At 33.8% G+C, this 20,659-nt stretch overlaps 1 protein-coding gene across 1 annotated transcript; it reads right to left on the bottom strand.

Annotated features, from left to right (window-relative positions):
* Positions 1-1,971: 1,971 nt before the first annotated feature.
* On the bottom strand, positions 1,972-20,060 carry nrd1b (nardilysin b (N-arginine dibasic convertase)). The gene is given in 30 exon segments (XM_059569418.1): positions 1,972-2,549; positions 2,703-2,792; positions 3,657-3,864; positions 3,951-4,034; positions 4,123-4,175; positions 4,727-4,774; positions 5,201-5,339; positions 5,949-5,980; positions 6,066-6,228; positions 6,310-6,437; positions 6,541-6,691; positions 7,282-7,333; positions 7,417-7,536; positions 7,622-7,708; positions 10,744-10,867; positions 10,934-11,062; positions 11,146-11,200; positions 12,582-12,640; positions 12,748-12,868; positions 12,948-13,025; positions 13,151-13,220; positions 14,237-14,310; positions 14,399-14,456; positions 14,553-14,675; positions 14,770-14,865; positions 15,182-15,255; positions 17,481-17,634; positions 17,715-17,796; positions 17,874-18,075; positions 19,880-20,060. Coding segments are annotated over 30 exon segments (3,231 nt in total). The 5' UTR covers positions 20,032-20,060; the 3' UTR covers positions 1,972-2,324.
* Between the last annotated feature and the right edge of the window lie 599 nt (positions 20,061-20,659).

The raw sequence follows: 20,659 nt of genomic DNA, 5'->3' as shown, positions 1-20,659 counted from the left end.
AAGCAATAGGCCTACTGTATTTAGTATCGATGCTCCTACGGTGGCTAGGTTTTTTAAAAGGATAAAAGTAAATAAAAGCCCTGGACCAGATAATATTAGTGGTAAGGTGTTGAGTGTATGTAGTTCACAGCTAAGTGGCATATTCACAGAGATTTTTAATATGTCAGTTAGAACTCAAATTGTACCACAAATCTGGAAACATGCCATAGTTGTTCCTGTGGCGAAATGTAGAAGTCCGAAGGTTTTAAATGATTTTAGACCGGTAGCCCTTACCTCACTAGTGATGAAAATATTTGAAAAAATTGTGAGAATAGAGATATTGAAGTATGTAGAAAATAATTTGGATCCTCTCCAGTTTGCGTACAGAGTAGAGAGGGGGGTTGAGGATGCCATAACCACTCTTGTACACTTAGTAGCCCAACATCTGGAGACCCCAAAAACAAGGGCACGGCTAGCTTTTATTGATTTCTCATCTGCATTCAACACAATCAAGCCACATGTATTAGCTGAAAAATTAGTTCGATTATTTACCCTTGATCTTAATCTAGTAGGATGGATCGTGAATTTTTTATCAAATAGAACCCAGTGTGTGAGAGTCAACAGTCTGCTTTCTTCCAAATTATGTTCTTCTATTGGCTCGCCTCAAGGGTGTGTTCTTCCCCCTCTTCTCTTTATTTTGTATACTAATGATTGTAGGAGCACATTTGACAATAGGTATATGTTAAAGTTCGCGGATGATACTGTTATTGTGAGTCTTCTTGTAAATGAGGAGACATCTCATGGCCCAGTGGTGGAGGACTTTGTCTCTTGGTGTGCAAAATGTAACCTAAATCTAAATATATCAAAGACCAAAGACATGATCATAGATTTTGGAAAATCTCCCATTTCAGTTTCTCCTACTGTAATAAATGGAAGAGATATTGAGTTTGTGGATGAATATCGTTATCTGGGTACAGTTATTGATAATAAATTAAATTTTAATGCTAACACAGATGCCATTTGTAAAAAGGTTCAGCAGCGTATGTTTTTCTTAAGAAAAATGAACTCTTTTAAAGTATGCTCAGTGTTAATGACACTGTTTTATCGGAGCTTTATTGAATCCGTAATTTCTTATTGTGACATTGTATGGTTTGATTGTATCAGCCTGTCCAACAGAAACAGAATAACCAAACTGATAAAGACTGCTTCGAAAGTGATTGGAGTTCAGCAGATACTGCCCCAGGACATTTTTAAAGGACGTGTTGTCAAAAAAGCCTTTGCGATAATCAATTGCCCAACACACCCATTACACAAAGAGTTTGTTATTCTTCCATCAGGACGTAGATATAGAGTAATGGGAGGGAGAACAAGGAGGTTTAAGAACTCATTCATACCAACTGCTATTCTAATGTTAAATAATCTGTAATCATGAGTGTTTATTATGTGAGTGTTTGCTATGTGAGTGTTTTTTGTGATGTGCAGCACCAGTGCAAAACCAATTTCCTAAGGGATAAATAAACTCGAACAGAACAGAACAGAACAGAAAGTAGGCTATATCAATTGTGGCTAGTTATCTGATAAGCAACTGGCTAATATTAAAAGTTAATATTATTTTGTTCAAAAAATAAAACACAAATTAAGTACTAAAAGCTAAAACTGAAATAAAAATAAAGCTATATAAAAATAGAAAAATAAAAAAACTAATTAAAAAATACAGCAGCATATAACAAAATGACTTAAGGCTTAAAAAAAAACGTAAATACGAAAGTATAAAAAAAAGCTACACTAATATTATATATAACTTTATGTGATAATAATGATTACAAATATTAATAATACTATATAAAACAATTTTTTTTAATAATTTATTTCAAAATGTAATTAGAAAGCATATTATGGTTTCCAATTACAATCTGTATTATTTAAATGAAGACTTACTGATTAGACGTTTGAATAAAACATTCAAAATACTATATCATCCAAATCTGAGGCTTTGTGTCCACGTCTCCATATTTTTATTCACAATAAGAATCAAGATAAAACACATTCTTACCTTAAAAATGATTTCCAGCAACCACTTATTTTCATACATACTGTATCTCTGATATATTCATTGTATATATTTGAATGATATGTGCATTATCCCTGATAATCTAAAACATGTATACGTTATTTCGATTTTTGTCCTCTACATGAAAACCAGGATTACTTGAACACCAGTTCCTATACGTCACTTGACAACACCCACTTGTGTGATTTTGTGTGATTAAAAACGTCAGAGACAGATGAGAGTGTTTTTGCAGAGCTTCATCTGGAGGTAGAGGGCTCTTTAGTGCACTTCAGTCTCACTGGAGGATCTTGTGGTAGGGGTGCAGGTTGAGGGAAGACGTGAACGCCCGGATGTCTGTTATCCTGCTGGCTTTGGCGAGGACAGGCGAGGCGGGCAGGAAGATGAGCTCGGACACGTCTCCGTATGAGGAAGTCTTCCCTTCTGTATCCTGAGTCTCTGGGGATGAACTGGACTGATCATCTATGTGGATTTCCTTCTCTTTCTCTCCGAATCCAACCACCTGTTCGGATCATACAGCAGAGTGATCTGGTAGATGCTAATATGATTAACAGTTTAGTTAAAAAGTTTATTTAGTTTGTAAATGACCATTTTCTGCCCTCTCAGTGATGCTTTAACAAAAGAATAGATTCAGCACAAATAAGTCGTAACATACGTGTATACTTAGTTTTCTACTGCTGGCGTGTCTGTGCTCCATGAAAAAAGAGACCAGGTCATCTTTGGTGACATTCTTCAGGACTTCAATCTGTTGGGAAAATTTTCTCACAGAATAAGAAAAATCTCTCAAATAATGCAAAATAAAGAATAAGAATAGAAATGCACCAATATTACAATTCCGCCTGATATCAATAATGTTATATATGACTCAAAATAAATGGCCAGCATTACAATTCAGAATTAGCTATTTTACATTCTACAAAAAATAAGAAGGGAAGGAAGGAAGGAAAGTAAATATGAATGGCGATGTGGCATAATATAAAAATTAAATTAAATCTAACAAAAAGTTTGTAATGTTGCATAAATATACTGCATTAAATAAATAAACATTTAATATGAACACTAATAAATAAGGCTGGGAACATGGCATAACTAAATAATTAATTAATTAACTAAAAGCTAAAACATCCATTGGCAATGTGGCATATATATATATATATATAAATATCTAACAAACAAAAAGGTGGGAGTTGTACCATAAATATATATAAAAAAAAAAGTAATTCAAATTAAGCCTGTCAAAAACGTTGGGTATAGAGCATAAACAAACAAACAAGTTCTTACAAAAATGGTTCGTAATAATGTGGCATAAATAAGTAAATATTAAGACTAACAAAAAATGGTTGGTGGCACAAATAATAAGTTAATCAATATTAATGAATATTAATTAACGAACAAAAAAAGTTGGGGACGTGGAATAAATAAAACTTCTAAATTACAATTATATACTTTTTATCCAAATAAAGAAAAAAATAAAACACAAAAAAACTAAAATCTGTCATTTAAGGCATGACATTATAATTTATATACATTTTGATACTACATTTAAAAGTGTTAATAAATAAAGCATGAGTAATAATAAAGCAGAGGAATATATGGAGTGATGTCTCACTTCTTTATTGAGCCGGTCAAAGACATACTGCTGCGTGACCACTTCAATCCAGTTCCTGTCCACTTCTTCCCCGAGCTGTGTGTCTTCACACTCCTTCAGCTTGATTAGGGCTGTCACTTGAGTTTGAAAAGCCTCATCTGACAAGTTAACCATCTTCTCCCCAAAGCTGACAAGAAAAGCTTCAATTTTTCCTTCCACAAAGTCAGTGCTATAGGAGTAAATCGCAAAAAGAAAACATTATTGATATTTACACAGAAAACGGACTAGATGTCTAGTTTTGACCATAAATCTTGCCTGAACTTGGTGGCCTGAGTCTCAACGGTAACTGAGAAGCCAAGGACACCGGAGGTGTTTCTGCAGGATGGGTACACCTGATACCTGAAGGAAGAGTCAAACAAGATCTGTGTTGTAGCAGAAATATTTAGAAATAGAAAGACAATCTGAAAGACGACGCTTCATAACTGACCCTAAAGTTTCCTTTGTTCTCAGGAAATCGAAGCAGGGTTCTTCCATGTGCATCTGATGAACACAAAAAACAAGATTTTAACCACATCAACTCTGGGGACCCACCGGTGGGTCCAATATTGCATATGCCTAATTCTCAAAAAATCAAAATAACAGCTGAAGTGGTTAAAGTCACCCAAAAATTTAAATGAGTCCATGTTTTACTCACCCTCAAGGCATCCTAGGTGTATATGACTTTCTTATTTCAGACGAATAGAATCAGTTGTATTAAAAATTATTTTGGCTCTTCCAAGCGTTAGAATAAGACTAGGTGAGTATTTTTGTTCAACAGTCCAAAAGTAGTCTAATAAAGCATGCACATCCATAATAAAACGCGCATCACACGGCTCCGGGGGTGAATAAACCCCTCCTGTAATCGATGCATTTTTTGTACGGAATATATACATATTTAATACAATATATATAAGTTTGTGTAAATTATAAAGTAATATACACTTAGGATGCCTTGAAGGGGAGTAAAACATGGACTAATTCTTATTTCTGGGTAAACTAACCCTATAAGAAAGAAGGACAATACTTTCAGTTTAAACAATGATGAAACTCACCACGAGCAGCTCCATCAGTGCATGGTCCCGCAAGTTCTTCAGCCCTGTCTGGAAACAAAAAACACTTTAAGTACAAAATTATGTTTTTGGTTTTTCACATAGAGCTATTAAAAAGTAGATCTGGAATTCAGCACAGTGAAAGTCACGTGACATTCAGCCAAGTATGGTGACCCATACTCAGAATTTGTGCTCTGTATTCAACCCATCCGAAGTGCACACATACAGAGCAGTGAACACACACACACACACTGTGAACATACACTCGGAGCAGTTGGCAGCCATTTATGCTGCGGCGCCTGGGGAGCAGTTAGGGGTTCGGTGCCTTGCTCAAGGGCACCTTAGTCGTGGTATTGAAGGAGGGAGAGAGTGTGTACATTCACTCACCCACCTACAATCCCTGCCGGTACCAGGACTCGAACCATAAGGCCATGACTTCCTTAGGAAGAGACGTCTGGACTGCTAACTGACCATTACCTGATAGTATACTGTGACTTCGGAGTTAGCGTCCGCTTTATTGAGCGACTGGACTTTACATAAGTGGTGCGTCTGTGGCAGCTCCACCACTCGGAAGAGGACAGGAGGTTCAGCTGGAGGAGCTTTATACTGGAGTTTCCTGCAAAACACCAAATACATTACATGAATAGAAAAAACTAACTTATTTGAAAAAGATATTACACGATGAATTGTTAATTAAACAACAAGTTCTCCAATTTTTTGGGGGGTGATGACCCTTTTGAATGTAGAAAAACTTTTGCAGCTCCCTCTATAATCTGATTCTTAAAACTGTTGAATAATGAGCTACAAAAAAAGTTTCTATTTTTTTTATAAAAAAAACATGAAGCTGAAAGAAAATAGAAAATAAGTTTTTTCACAGCAGATTCACAATAGTCCATTAATTAAAAAACTACATAGTTTACATTTATTAAACTAATGGACTCTTGTGAATAAATATATATATATATATATATATATATATATATATATATATATATATATATTCACAAGAGTCCATTTGTTTTGTTTTTTTCCAAAAGTAACCTAACAACATAACGCGTTATTTTTAAATAATATAAAAACTAAACTGAATGAATTATTGTATTTTCTTGTACCTCCATAAAAGTAACCTTATAACGTAACACGCTTTAGATATTACACATATTATTTACAACATTTACAATAAACTTCTATTATATCTAGCAAACAGAAGAAGCAGTCGACTTACTCCATAAAATACTGTAGAAATTCCTTGGATTCCTGTTTGTGCAGAAATGTAAAAAAAAAATTACAATCACAGTGTAAATACATGTTTAAAATGAAATAAATCACCAATAAGACTCACAGCACTTGTGAAGTTCCCTTGTATGAGTCCTTCCACAAATAACTCGGCCTTGAATCGATTCACAAACTCCATGAGATCAGTCAGACCGAGTTCGGTCATGATAACGTCATACTTCTGCATCACAGACCAGCGATGGTGCTCCAGGATCTGCAGTCGAACATCTCTGAAACACAGGGAGTCGGACGTCATCTGCATCAAATAATGCGAACCGAGATCACAGTGGTCTGAATCTGCGGTTACCCACCTTCCAAGTCGATCGGGCTTAATGAGGATGAAGTAGTAGGTTTTTTTCAGCTGCTCAATGAACATGCTAAACACATTTGGAGCGGTGCTAAAGTTGGCCAGGTGGTCTACGATCAGATTCAGAAGCAACTAAAGAATTAAAAATAGTTTTACTGGCAGAATCGGTTTGTTCAAACGAATCAGATTGGTTCCAGGCAGATTCAAAAATAACCAAAGTTACTATAAAACTCACAGGCAGTTTGTGATTGAATCCTTTGAGTCTGATGAACAAGCCGTGGTCTCCAGGAAATAACATATACTCCAGTTGAGCAACCTCAGCATCGTATGCCGGCTCCGCCAGATTGTAAGACAGAATACTCACAAAGAGATCAAACAGGACCAGACTGGGAGGGAAAAAAGACCATTTATGTGGTAATTTTTCCGCCATGGAATAAAAAATAAATAAAAAAGGTCATTGCATAGCTCACAATTCAGACCTTTTCCCAGAATCGCAAGACACAAAGTCAAATTTGTACTTTTTCCCCCCTCACAGAATTCGAACATATTTTCACACATTTCTTGGTTTCAGCTACAGAATAAAAAATGAAAAAGGTAACTTCAATTTTCTAGCAATTCTGCAATATAAACAGGCAGCTGTGAGAAATAAAGTCACACTCTAATTGCAAGACATTCTGAAAAGTTTTTTTTCTTGCAGTTATGAGTTTACATCTCACAGTTCTTCGTTTATATCTCATAAATCCTCAGAATTCGAAGTTAGCATTTCGCAATTCCAACTTTTTCTCTTGGAATTCTGGGTTAATATCTCGTAATTCTAAGTTTATATCTCAGAATTCATATATGTTCTGCTTTTCTGATATAAAGTTGCAATTATCTTTTTTGTCCCGTGGTGGAAACGGGCTTCTATATGTGGCAGAGTTTGGCCGGAAGGGTTTGGGAGAGAATTATTAATTGAATTTGTTTAGAAACAACTCACTTTTTAGGAGATTCCTGTATAAATGGTGCCAGCAGCTGGAAGCGTACATAAGCTACCGGAAAATACAGACACAATGACATCATTACAGCTGTTAAATTGTGTTTTTTTCTTAGGCTTGTCTTATTATTAAGGTACCTTTGGGTATCTTGAACTTGTTGTCCTTCCTGAACCAGAGACGGCCTCTCTCATTGTCAATTATTTTGACTGGGAAATTCGTGTCAGGACAGTCTGATGTTTTGAGGGTGAAATCCGTGGCTGTGAACGGATAAGAGCTGACGTGAAAAACTGCCGTAAAGAAAAAGATGAATGGCTTTTTTAATGGAATGGGATTGAAACTGACCTATAAACCTGTTCTCAGCAGGGAGGTGAAGGTCTGGGTTCAGCGGGAAATCTGCAGCCCAAAGATCACTGTGTTCTTGTGGAATATCTGTGTAGGTAGAACATTTCATTATTCTATATTTAATATTATTAATTAATATTAAATGAAAAATAATTAACTAATGCATGGTATATTGGTTATCAGCTGATAGTGGAATTTTGCATTCGTTTTTGCTTATTTTCTCTAGTTTTACTATCTTTAACAGTTATTTAATAAAACTTAAAACAAACCTCAGAATCGAATATCCATTTTCATACTTAGTACATTAAAATGCATTGATGCCAACATCAGTAATTAGTAGGGCTGGGTATCGACTCAGATGTTCCAGATCGATTCGATTTCGATTCACAAGCTCTCAAATCGATTTGATTATGATTCTCGATTCGATTTTCTATACTCGATTCTCGATTCAACTCAATGAATATAGATATAATACAAAAAATTACGAGCCACAAACCTGTATATTAAACTCTTATTTTAGGTGCACTTTTGTACATTAAAACAGATCCCATCTCTAATTTTCAAATACATACAATTATGTTAAATAAATACAAATAGAATTTTGATGCAAGATGAAAACTGTATGCTGAAAAAAGTCAGAACAGTCGCATTCCTTGATCAAACATGATCAAGTTTGAATCGACCACATTATAAAAAACGATTAAATTGAAAAATAATAGTTTTTTTTTACCCAGCCCTAGTAATTAGTTTAATTTAATTTATTTATTTATTCATAAGACATCACAAACATTTTCTTTGTTATTCTTAATATTTATTTTTTTGTTTTAATATATTTATGCCACATAACCAACTGTTTTATTTGTAAGCCTTAATATTTATTTGTTTATTTAAATATTTATTACTTCATTTTATTTACATATTTATGCCACAATACCAAACTTTTCTGTTGGTCTTAATATTTATTTAAGACACACCAACAACCTTTTTTGGGAGACTTCTTGATTTTTTTTTAAATATATATATTTATGACACATCACCTTTCTTTCTTATATTTATATATATATATATATATATATATATATATATATATATATATATATATATATATATATATATATATATATATATATTAGGGGTGTAACGGTACGTGTATTCATACCGGACTGTTTCGGTACAGGGCTTTCGGTACGGTGCACGTGTGTACCAAATGACCGAATGCAATATTTTGTGTGCGGAACATAAGTACATTTTCGTGTTTCCAAACGAACATATTAAGTGGCGGAAGTTTCCGCATTCTGTGCAAAATCCCGCCCTGCAGCTGATTCTAAGGCCGGTGACCATAGACAGTAAAAGAAATGGACACAGTGACCCCATTGGATTCAACGGAGAAAAATTAAGTCAATTAGAAGCGCGCACTTCCTGGGGGTCGGGCGTACTGCGCAGACTCAAACTGAGCTTGATGACGGAGATGTCACGTGAGCAACCTGTAAGTCTTCTAATCGCTGTGCCATGAGAAATCTGAATCACCCACCGAATCTTCCAGAGAAGGCGAGCGTGAATAGGAGCAAATTTTGATAAGTATTCTGATTAATTATCTCTCTTGACTTCATGCCTCCACGTTCCCCGATAGCCTCATAGACAGTGAAAGATTGCCTGCGAGCTTCTCCTCCTGTCTGTACGGTAATTTCTCTACTGTGCGACAGAGAGTCGCTGGTTATGACGCAATCGTTAGCCTAGTTTTTTACAAAAACTGCTTCTACGGGACCATAACGTAAGATACAAGGTAAAGGAGCCTTTTATACATTTTCGTGTTTCTTTAGAAATAATTAATGGACAAATGGAGTCTTTTAACGCCTCAGATGTAAAGTTATTCGCTGTCAAAGTGACGCCAAAATGAATGGGAGTCAATGGAATGCTAACAGCAAGTGGGGGTCCGCTAGCCAATGGCGGCGCCCAGGGGTGCTTCAAAAAAAATATGAAACCCTGCCCCCCTGCCAGTGACACACTGGCTGCGTGGCGTGAGCGTGGCGTTTCTGCTGCGTGTCAGTTCCGTGAAGGCTGCCTCACGTTTTCTGTGTCTTTACACACCAGAATCGTGCCTGACGCAGCGCTTGCGCGCTGCTGCTACTGTAGGTGACATAGAAGGAAGCCGCCGACAGACCAGGATCAGGATAAAGGACGCCGTCAACAGTATTGACGGCAAAATAGACGATGTCTGACAGGTGTAATATGCCAGTGTGTCACCGGCCCAATGTTTTCAAAAGGCATCATCACGCGAGTGTGAACATCACTACAACTAGGGAAAAACCGATTGTAATTCAAACGCAGCTCCCGTCGGCATTTAAACAGACCTTTGCTCTTAATTCCGATCGGTCCAACGCAATAACGAAATCTGAGCAGGTCTAAAAACTGAAACTGTTGATGCTGCACTTTACACTTTGGAAAAGTGATATATATTTTTTAAATATGAGCAGGCCTACAAGCTGGGATTGGTAATGCTGCACTGTAATCATAGTTATTTATTTATATTTTTCATTATATTTTATTATATGATATTGGTTTGAGACCGCGAGTATTTTATTTAGTGGAGAACTTTGCAGCAGTATTTTATTTCTTATTCTTTTTTTATTTTATATATATTTTATTAAAAAGTATTTAAAAAAAGAGTGTAAACAAATTGTTAAAAAAAGTTTATAGCAATAAACAACCTGCAGTTTAATGTTTGCATTTCTTTCCCTTACTGTACCGAAAATGAACCGAACCGTGACTTTAAAACCGATGTACGTACCGAACCATGATTTTTGCGTACCGTTACACCCCTAATATATATATATATAAACATACATACATAATAACATATTTATTGTTATTTTCTATTTATTTTAACCAATATTCCATAGAATTCTAATATCAATTTAATAATTATAATAAACATTAATTTTAGATTAATGTAAATACATTTATTTAAATGTGTAATTCTATTTATATTTATTTAAACACATTTTTAATGTAATTTTTTATTTAATATTGGTTATCAGTTAAAAGTATCTGCCATCATTTGAATATCGGTGGATCCCTAAAAACAAAACCACACTTTTCCCAGACACTTTGTGGTGGATTACCTTCAACACTGTACTGCGTCCCAAACCACTTCTCCTTTAGAGGACAGAGCCCATCATGCTCGGGTGACAGCAGTAATATATTGGCTGTTGCTGGAGTCAAGAGTCTCAAAGCAGCAGAGATGACCTTCAACCACAGATATATCAGATTAAACATCAGAACAATGAGCATAAAACGTTTAGCATTGAAAGCTCAGTGCAATAGATAATAACATGCCTCTGGGTTGTATTCAAACATCAGCTGGTCTCCACGCAGGAAGTCCTCTTTCGGGAAAAGTTGCATGTTTTCACAAATGTTTGCAGCAAACTCAATTGGTTCAATCTGGTATAAAAATATATAAATATGAGAGATGAGGTCCTGCATCTGGTCTACACAGTAAATGATTAAAGATGATTTCATGTCACCTGCTCCTGATAGTGAAACTCATTGGCTTCAATCTTCTGGATTTCTTCATAGAGCCTGAGAAAAACCATTACCAAGAGAGTGTTGAGTTTTTTGTTTCTGTATTTAATAAAACCAACAGGATTCAAGGATATATATATATATATACAGTACAGACCAAAAGTTTGGACACACCTTCTCATTCAAAGAGTTTTCTTTATTTTTTATGACTATGAAAATTGTAGAGTCACACTGAAGGCATCAAGGGCTATTTGAGCAAGAAGGAGAGTGATGGGGTGCTGCGCCAGATGACCTGGCCTCCACAGTCACCGGACCTGAACCCAATCGAGATGGTTTAGGGGTGAGCTGGACCGCAGACAGAAGGAAAAAGGGCCAACAAGTGCTAAGCATCTCTCGGGGAACTCCTTCAAGACTGTTGGAAGACCATTTCAGGTGACTACCTCTTGAAGCTCATCAAGAGAAAGCCAAGAGTGTGCAAAGCAGTAATCAAAGCAAAAGGTGGCTACTTTGAAGAACAATACAATATGACATATTTTCAGTTGTTTCACACTTTTTTGTTATGTATATAATTCCACATGTGTTAATTCATAGTTTTGATGCCTTCAGTGTGAATCTACAATTTTTATAGTCATGAAAATAAAGAAAACTCTTTGAATGAATTCTGCAAATGGCATATTTGTTTTGAAAGTTTTCAAATGCCAATTAAACACGAGAAGACTTTCAGAGGTGATAAATCATATAAAGTGCGTTGCTCAAGATTTTGTGAGCACACAAAAATTGAACTTGAGTGATCCAATAACTATCCTGTTTCATTTGAATGAAAATAATGATTATTTAAATATACTATTATTATTTAATTGTAAATATTAAAAAAATATGAATATTGATCTTCCGTGTATTATCATTGTTTAAAAAATAACAATTAGTTATAAATGTTACAAATGTAAATGTTATTTTTAAATTAATGTGATATTAATGAAACAAATATGAAATAAATAAACAAATATTTACTTTCTACAATGTATTCCAATACAATTCCATATGTTTTATTACAGTATAAAATATAATTATATATAATTCCAATATTTTATTATTATTATTATTATTATTATAAACAACAATTTACACATTGTGTACTTTTATTTTTGAATAAACATAAGAGAGTAAGTACACATAAATTCAATAAAGTAATAAGTTAAATTCTGTTCAATTTTATTAATTAAATTTAATTTATTATTATATTTTAATATTATAAATCTAACTCAAATTACGTTACATAAAAACTAATTTATATTCAGAGGTCATTTTCTTCTTGAGAACCATTTTTTCCCCATTGTATGACTTTCTTCAAAATATATAGATACAACTCTAATCGCTGTCCTCCAGCATCCGGCTTGTTTCAAAAAAAAGAGCAAGGTTTCAATCTTCTGATTCTCACCTCTGTTGAGGTCCAACGGACTGAAGCATCTTCAGATACTGGAATACTATATGAATGACCTACAACCACAATAAAACATCTCATTATTAATGTTTAAAGCAGAAAAACAAGCATTCGAACCACATAAACACCACTAAGGATAGCCAACATGATGGGTTTTTCAGACCTGGAAGAAGTTGTGGAAGCCCTCGTCACTCAAGGTGATTGAAACGCTGAAGATGGAGTAGGTGGTGTTCTGATCGAACCCCGACTCACTGTTTCCTCCAAACAGAGCCAGAGCCCAGCACCTTCACATGCAGAGCATTGATTCATTTGATTCAAACTGATTCATTAGCTATTCAAATATGAAAAGAAAGCCAAACTCACTTCTTTCTGAGTAAAGACAGTATACTTCCAGCTCCTTCATGACCAACCAGCCAGGAAATGTAATGCAGGGGTTTCACTCTACAACCCACCATACAAACAAACATATTTTCCTGCCATTAGCTCAATGCAAGCTTGTATTATACCGTGTAGTCCTGGTTTAGAAGCATCTTGGCCTCAGCAGGGTAAGACGATGTGTTTCTGACCTGTAATGTTTGCCCTGAGGTGGAAGAGCCCAGCTGATGGTCAGCACATGAATCTTTCGCACAGGAACCACTGTAAATGCCACATGAAGTTAAGCTTCCAAACACCCATTTACATTCAGAAAACACATGAGCAGACTGAGATTTGATAGGCACTGAATCATTTCAATAAAGACATTTAGTATGAAATCAGCATGATGTTCAATTGGTCAATGTAGATAAGATATGTAAGTGATGAAATAAATGAAATCATTTGGTTTCATTTTAATATTTAAATGTAATTAAGATAAATAAAATATAAAAAAGATATATTATTTATTATTAAGTTGCACATAAATTTAATTAAAATTATGTATTATTTAATTGTAAATATATTATTAATATTGCTTTTCTTTGTATTATCATAATAATTTTTTAATATATATAATTTGTTATAAATATTAATATGAATAATTAATTGAATATTAATAAAACAAATATAAAATAAATAAAAACTAAATGAAAATTTGTTTTATAAAAAGTATTCCAATGTTTTTATTATTATTATTATTATTGTAATAAACAACAATTTACAAATTGTATACTTTTATTTTCAAATATACATGTGAGAGTAAATATAAATAAAATAAACAAAAAAATAATTATTTACGTTATACAATTTATATATATATATATATATATATATATATATATATATATATATATATATATATATATATTTAATAAGTTTACATATACTGTACGTTTACATTATTTTTATTAGTTTTAAACTGTTTATAGTATAAATTATTAGCAATTATAAATTATTAAGTACATATATTTAATTATTATTACATGAAATGTCAGTATAGATCGATTATTTATATGAATAATTAAGTAAATAATCAAATTAAATATTGTATATACATTATTTTATCTTATTACATATTTTTTATATTCATTAAATATTTAATTTTTAAATTGAACAATGTTATGTATTCCGCATTAAATATTCAATAAAAACAAATGAAAATGATCATTTACATTAAATTAAAGATCAAATCGGCGTTTAAACTGACATAATATATAAAACAGAAAATCCAATGCTACCTCGGTAAAGCTTGTTGAAATCTGGAGTATCAAATGGATCCTGAAGGTCTGAAAAATCCGCCCGTGGCTGGCCACTGTGAAAAGAACCGAAAAGAAATGACATGAAAATAAACCCTGGTCAATATAGAAATAAGAAGAAATACCATTGTTTTACAATCGTACTTGTTTGGGATCTTAATGAAGATCTCTCGCACCCATTCTTCCAGGTTATCAAGTGTGTCTATCAGAAATAAAGCGTCCAACATTAGACGCTTGAAGGTAAATATGAGATTGGTACAGTACATTAATTCTCAGAGGAATCATTTCTTCTCATTACCTTTGGACTGCACTGCGAGCGTCATATAATGAGCCGAGTAATACCTCCTCCAGAACTCTCTCAGACGCTCATACGTGTTGATATTCTTCTCTCTTGGCTCGTTTTTCAGTGTCTGAGCATTTCCTGATGAACCACAGAGAAAAAACTAATCTCATAGCAATCTTTCTCATGTTTGACATCTCAGAACGTTATGTGTGTGTGAGTAACACGGACTGACCCCAGAAGAACTTGCTCATCGGATGACCAGCTTTTGCTAGACCTCCAAACAGCATCTCTTTGCGAGTCGAGTCTAATGGCTGGGCCATCTGATACTCTGTTAACAGGATCAGACAGTTTTACTGTTTAAATAATAAATAGTTCATCCAGAAATTAAAATGTGCTCAGTCCCAGGTCATCCAAGATGCAGAAGAGCTTGTTTCCTTAACAGAACAGATTTGGAGAAATGTAGCATTACATCATGCTCACTAATGAATCCATAGCAGTGAATGGGTGCCGTCAGAATGAATAAGTCCACAGAGCTGATGAAAAACATCACAATAATGCTAAATTTCTCAATATCTGTTCTGATCAAGAAATAAACTCTTTTCTGGATGGCTTGAGTGAGAGCACATTTTCAGCAGTTTACAGACCGCTGTCTACGGCCTCCACCTCCCTGTCAACCGCATCAGGAATCATCAACGGACCAATGAAAAACTGCGCCCACCTGTGGACAAACAAAGCAAATGCAGATTATTAAAGGCACAGTTCACTCTAAAATAAAAAAACGCGATTGGCAGGGGCGGGTCTACGTGGTGGCCAGGGGAGGCACCGGCCCCCCCTGAAATTTGATTGGCCACCCCAGGTGCCCCCCCATAAGATGATTTGTAATTGTTCATTTTACTAATTGGTTCATTTTCATTATCTCGATCATTTTATAGACTTTACTGAAGTTCGCGATTCAAAGAAGAGCAGCGTCAGAGAAACAACGGTCGTCGCGGACTTGGACTTTTACTTTATCAAGTGTGGGAAGTCAAGACACCAAACAAAGAGCTGGTAGGTAATCTTTATGTATGGTTTAATATGTTTGTATGGTTTTCTCACATCAATGTTTTTACCCCGTCAGGCTCTGCTCGCGTTGGTCGTGGTTGATTTCAATCGAATGTTTAGTCAACGTTTAATAAAACACAATAAGGCCCTGTGTCCACCAAAGCGATTTTCCCCGCAGGTAGCGTATTTTTTCAGTTGTTCTCAATTGGAGCGCCGCGTTTTTTATAACGCCAGGAGCGTGTCGAGCGCTGGCCTATTTTTTCTCGCGCCGAGAGTTGAAGAATGATCAACATTGGATAAAACGCTGGGCTCATCACTGTCACTTTCTAGTCCGCTAACCAGTCAGATTACAGGAAAGGCTGGCCAAATTCCACAACGAACAACTGTCACAAATGTCATTTTGTTACAAAGACGTGCAAAAATCGAGAAAAATGGAGGAGAAATTAATATTGCTGGTTTCTGAGCATCCAGAGCATTTTAGTCATAAACAAATTATCTACCAAATCAGATACAAGTTTAACAGTTTAAACAGTTTAGCGGATATTCCGTATCATAGCAACTAAAACATCTCAACTGAAAAAAAAAAAAAAAAAAATGCTGTGCCACAGCGCTCACAGCTCGGCGTTTTCAGCAGAGCGCCTGGCGTTTTCAGCTAGCTAAAAACTCTTTGGTGGACACAGGGCCTAAAAGTAAAATACGCTAGACGTAAACACGGTCATGGTGATTTGCATATTTTGTATCAGTGTATTTTGTGACAGTGACCATTTTTAGCTTTGCTAGGATTTATGAATGTGATACTGATGACATAAAACATGAATTGCATCAAGTGAGGAGGGTGTTAGAAAGGAGATTCCAGACTGGAATTGAATTGTCTAATCTAGTTTACCATCTTCCTTGAGCCATTCAAAGAAGTGTTTTATCAGCTTTTTCGTTTGTGCTGCATAGCTGTGGCCTTACCAGTCAGCAGTGCAAGTTGTGAGCGCAGCTTCTCTGCTCATAAAAACACATTTACGCACTACCATGACTGACAGACTCCGTAATCTTGGAGTTAAGCATTGAGGTGAGGAGAGCCTAATGTCTTGACTTAGATGATTTTGTTAGACGGTTTGCCAGTCACTACCGAAACAGAAGAATCCAGCTGTTTTAGTTGAGGTTCTTTCTTTTTCGACTGTCTTCCTCTCTTTCTGCTACTGTTTTTATTGTTTCTAAACTAAAGACTGTTCTTTAATATATTAGCAGAGCACAATGTAATGGTTCCATATTTTATTTTTAAACTGTGGTGTTTTCATTTGAACTATAACAGTGCTAAAAACTTTAACTCTGTGCTACTCAGCTTCTTTGTAAATTAATCTGAAAGAAATGTTGAATGAAACACTATGATGTTTTGGCCAAACCATTTCAATTATTACAGTTGGGGGATTATTTTTTAATTTATTTATTATTATTTGAAAGAGATTGTGAATAAAACTACTGTATATTGTAATGGCCAAACTACTAATTAAAAGAAAATAGTTGAAATCGTTTCTGCTTCTGGGTTTTTAAAATTGCTCATAATTAAAATTGCTTTCATTTTATAAACTTGTTAGTATTATGAAAACACAAAAAATAATAAACACTGGCTCTCAAATTTAACTTAATGGATTATATACAGGTATGACAAAAAAGAAAAAACTAACAAAAATGTGCTTTATTACTACATTTGTTTACAAGTAACTTTATTCAAGTTAATAAAATACTGATAAATAATAAAATCAATAGGATTTACATAATATACTGTAGAATTTAGCTTTTTTTTTGTTCATTGGCTGCCACCCCATTTGGAAGCAGTGCCCCAGCATGGCCCCCCCACTGAAAATGCTCTAGACACGCCCCTGGCAATTGGTTATTGCGTGTTTTGCTCACCGATCCAGTGCTTCTCTGAAGTACTTTCTTTGAACATCAAACTTGAAGATGGTCCGCTCACAGTCTGTGGAAGCATTGTCACTTCCTCCATGCTTTTTCAGGAAAGCATCAAAGCCATTTTCGGCCGGGTACTTCTCACTGCCCATAAAGACCACTGGGACAGAGAGACAAAGCTTACATGTGAATAAAAAGAAAATAAAAAGGTAGGCATGAAATGAACGTCTAGGAACGCACTGTGCTCGAGGAAATGGGCAAGACCAGGTAGATCCGCGGGGTCACTGAAGCTTCCCACGCTGATACAAAGCGCAGCTGCCGACTGAGATATGAAACAAGACATTTTAGATGATATATATATCTACAGAAATGAAGTAACTGTAAAGAACTGACACTCACCTGTTTCTCTGAACTGCAATTCTTCCTCAGCCTTTCAGTGCATTTCGTCTCACAGCTGCTGTCTTCATTAGTGCTCTCACTCTCACCATCCTCTTCCTCACCGGAGTCTTCCTCATCTTTGGGATCTGGCTCTCTGTTACTCTCTGACTGGGTGAGGTCTGAGATGAGCAGTGCTTTGAGGCCATTGCTCAGCTCTATGTATCTGTAACAGGTTTAATTATTTCTTTTCAGAAAATAAATGGCTTCAAAAAATAAATACGTATCATTATCATTATTAATATTATTATTATTAATAAAAATAAAAGTTTTAATTGAGAAATACATTTTAATAAATGTATGATTTATTTTCAAATATACATTTGATAATATAATTAAAGATAATTTTAAAACAAAAATAGTACTAATAAAATAAATTAAAATAGGAATTTTATAATAATAATAATAATAATTACAACAATTATTTTAACAATTTTATTATCAAATATATTTTTGATTAATATATTAAATATAACTAATATACATGACACTTAAATATACAGTACAGACCAAAAGTTTGGAAACATTACTATTTTTAATGTTTTTGAAAGAAGTTTCTTCTGCTCATCAAGCCTGCATTTATTTGATCAAAAATACAGAAAAAACAATAATATTGTGATATATTATTACAATTTAAAATAATTGTTTTTAAATTTATTATACTTTAAATTATCATTTATTTCTGTGATGCAAAGCTGAATTTTTAGGATCATTATCACATGATCTTTTAGAAATCATTATAATATGATGATTCATTATCAAAGTTGGAAACAGTTCTGCTGCTTAATATTTTTTCAGAACATGTGATACTTTTTTAGGATACTTTGATGAATAAAAAGTAAAAAAAAAAAAAAAAAGCTATGTTTTTAAAATATAAATATTTTGTAATAACAATATACTGTACACAACTGGTCAGTAATTTGGGGTCAGTAATTTCTTTTCTTTCTTTTTTTTAAAAATAAAATCAATACTTTAATTCAGCAAGGATGTGTTAAATTAATAAAAAGTGATAGTAAAGAAAATATATTATTAGAATTTTTTTTATTTTGAATAAATGCAGTTCTTTTTAACCTTTTATTCATCAAATATATTAGACAGCAGAATTGTTTCCAACACTCATAATAAATCAGAATATTAGAATGATTTCTAAATGATCATGTGATAGACTGTATGTTACATGTGACACTGAAGGCTGGAGTAATGATGCTGAAATTCAGCTTTGCATCACAGGAATAAATTATTTTTTAAAAGTATATTCAAATAGAAAACTATTATTTTAAGTTGTAATAATATTTCACAATATTATTGTTTTTTTCTGTATTTTTGTTCAAATAAATGCAGACTTGATGAGCAGAAGAAACTTCTTTCAAAAACATTAAAAATAGTAATTTTTCAAAACTTTTGGTCTGTACTGTACATTAAAATGTTTATTAAAATGTATGCATTTATTTAAAAAAAAATACATCTGATAATATAATTAAAAGCAATTAAAATAAAAAACTTACTTTACAGTACGTATTAAAATATTTATATTATTCATAATATTATTAATAAAAATTTTTGTAATTCTATTTTTAAATCTAGATTTGATAATATAACGAAATAAAAAACAAAATAAAAACAAATAATTTACTTTATCCAAGGATTTACATTTTTCTGTATTCATATTTATACTCTAATATTTCAATTATACATTTGATAATATCACAAAATAATCATTTACTTAAATTACTTTCCAAAATATAGTTCATACAATACGATTTTAATACTTAGATGTAATACATTACTTACAGTAATAATAATAATATTCCCAATATTAATATCAAGTAATATATAACATTAATATGATAAAAGTTACTATTCGTTTCTGTTATAATATTATTAAATCCATTTACCAAAAATATGTTATAACATGCATACATTATAATTGTTGTTGTTGTTATTATAAACCATAACATGTGTTGGATCACCTGTATGTTTTGGGGTCGCTGGGAGATTTGACTATGAGAGGGTCACTATGCTTCGCTTCTCGGGCTCGAGCCGGCGGGGGTTCTCCGCTCTCGGGACCGGACACTTCACCGGAAACTCCACCGGGAGCTCGAGCCTTATTCGTCTGGGGCATTGGGACTCAAACCTTTTAGACGCTGTGCAAACACAGAGGTAACGTTACAGTGGATTTAACGTGACTGACACCTGTCACCAATACATTTAACATCTTTTGGTGTATTAAAACTCCAGCAGTTACTAATCTCTATCAGGAACTGCAACAAGACAACAGTAAAACGCGTTTTGATAACCAAACCTCTGTAAACAAATTAAGTAACGTTACATACCAATGTTTCTGTTGTCGATTAGATTACGGATGTTACTGACGCTCTTGATGCGCACACCTAATACACTGAAACCTCATTGGCTGATAAACCACGGGGATAATAAAACAAGATCTAATCTGATTGGTCGAGCCAACCGGAGTAGCCACAAATGAAAGATGAGCGTTGAATTCAGGAACAGGTTTATCTGGTTCTCATATAATCCTTCAGATGTGTTGTTAAACTAAAACAAAACCTATTAGAAATTGTTTTCGGTAATTTAAATAAAGCTAAAAAAAAAACCAATAATATATATATATAAATATATATATATATATATATATATATATATATATATAGATAGATAGATAGATAGATAGATGAATTACATGAAATACTGAATTAAAATAATTAAAATCTTAAGTTAAAGTAGCCATATTC

The sequence above is a fragment of the Carassius carassius genome, chromosome 16 (assembly GCF_963082965.1).
Source record: "Carassius carassius chromosome 16, fCarCar2.1, whole genome shotgun sequence".
Classification (NCBI taxonomy): domain Eukaryota; kingdom Metazoa; phylum Chordata; class Actinopteri; order Cypriniformes; family Cyprinidae; genus Carassius; species Carassius carassius.
Note: the sequence above shows the minus strand (reverse complement) of the source record. Positions and strands in the feature narration are given on the sequence as shown.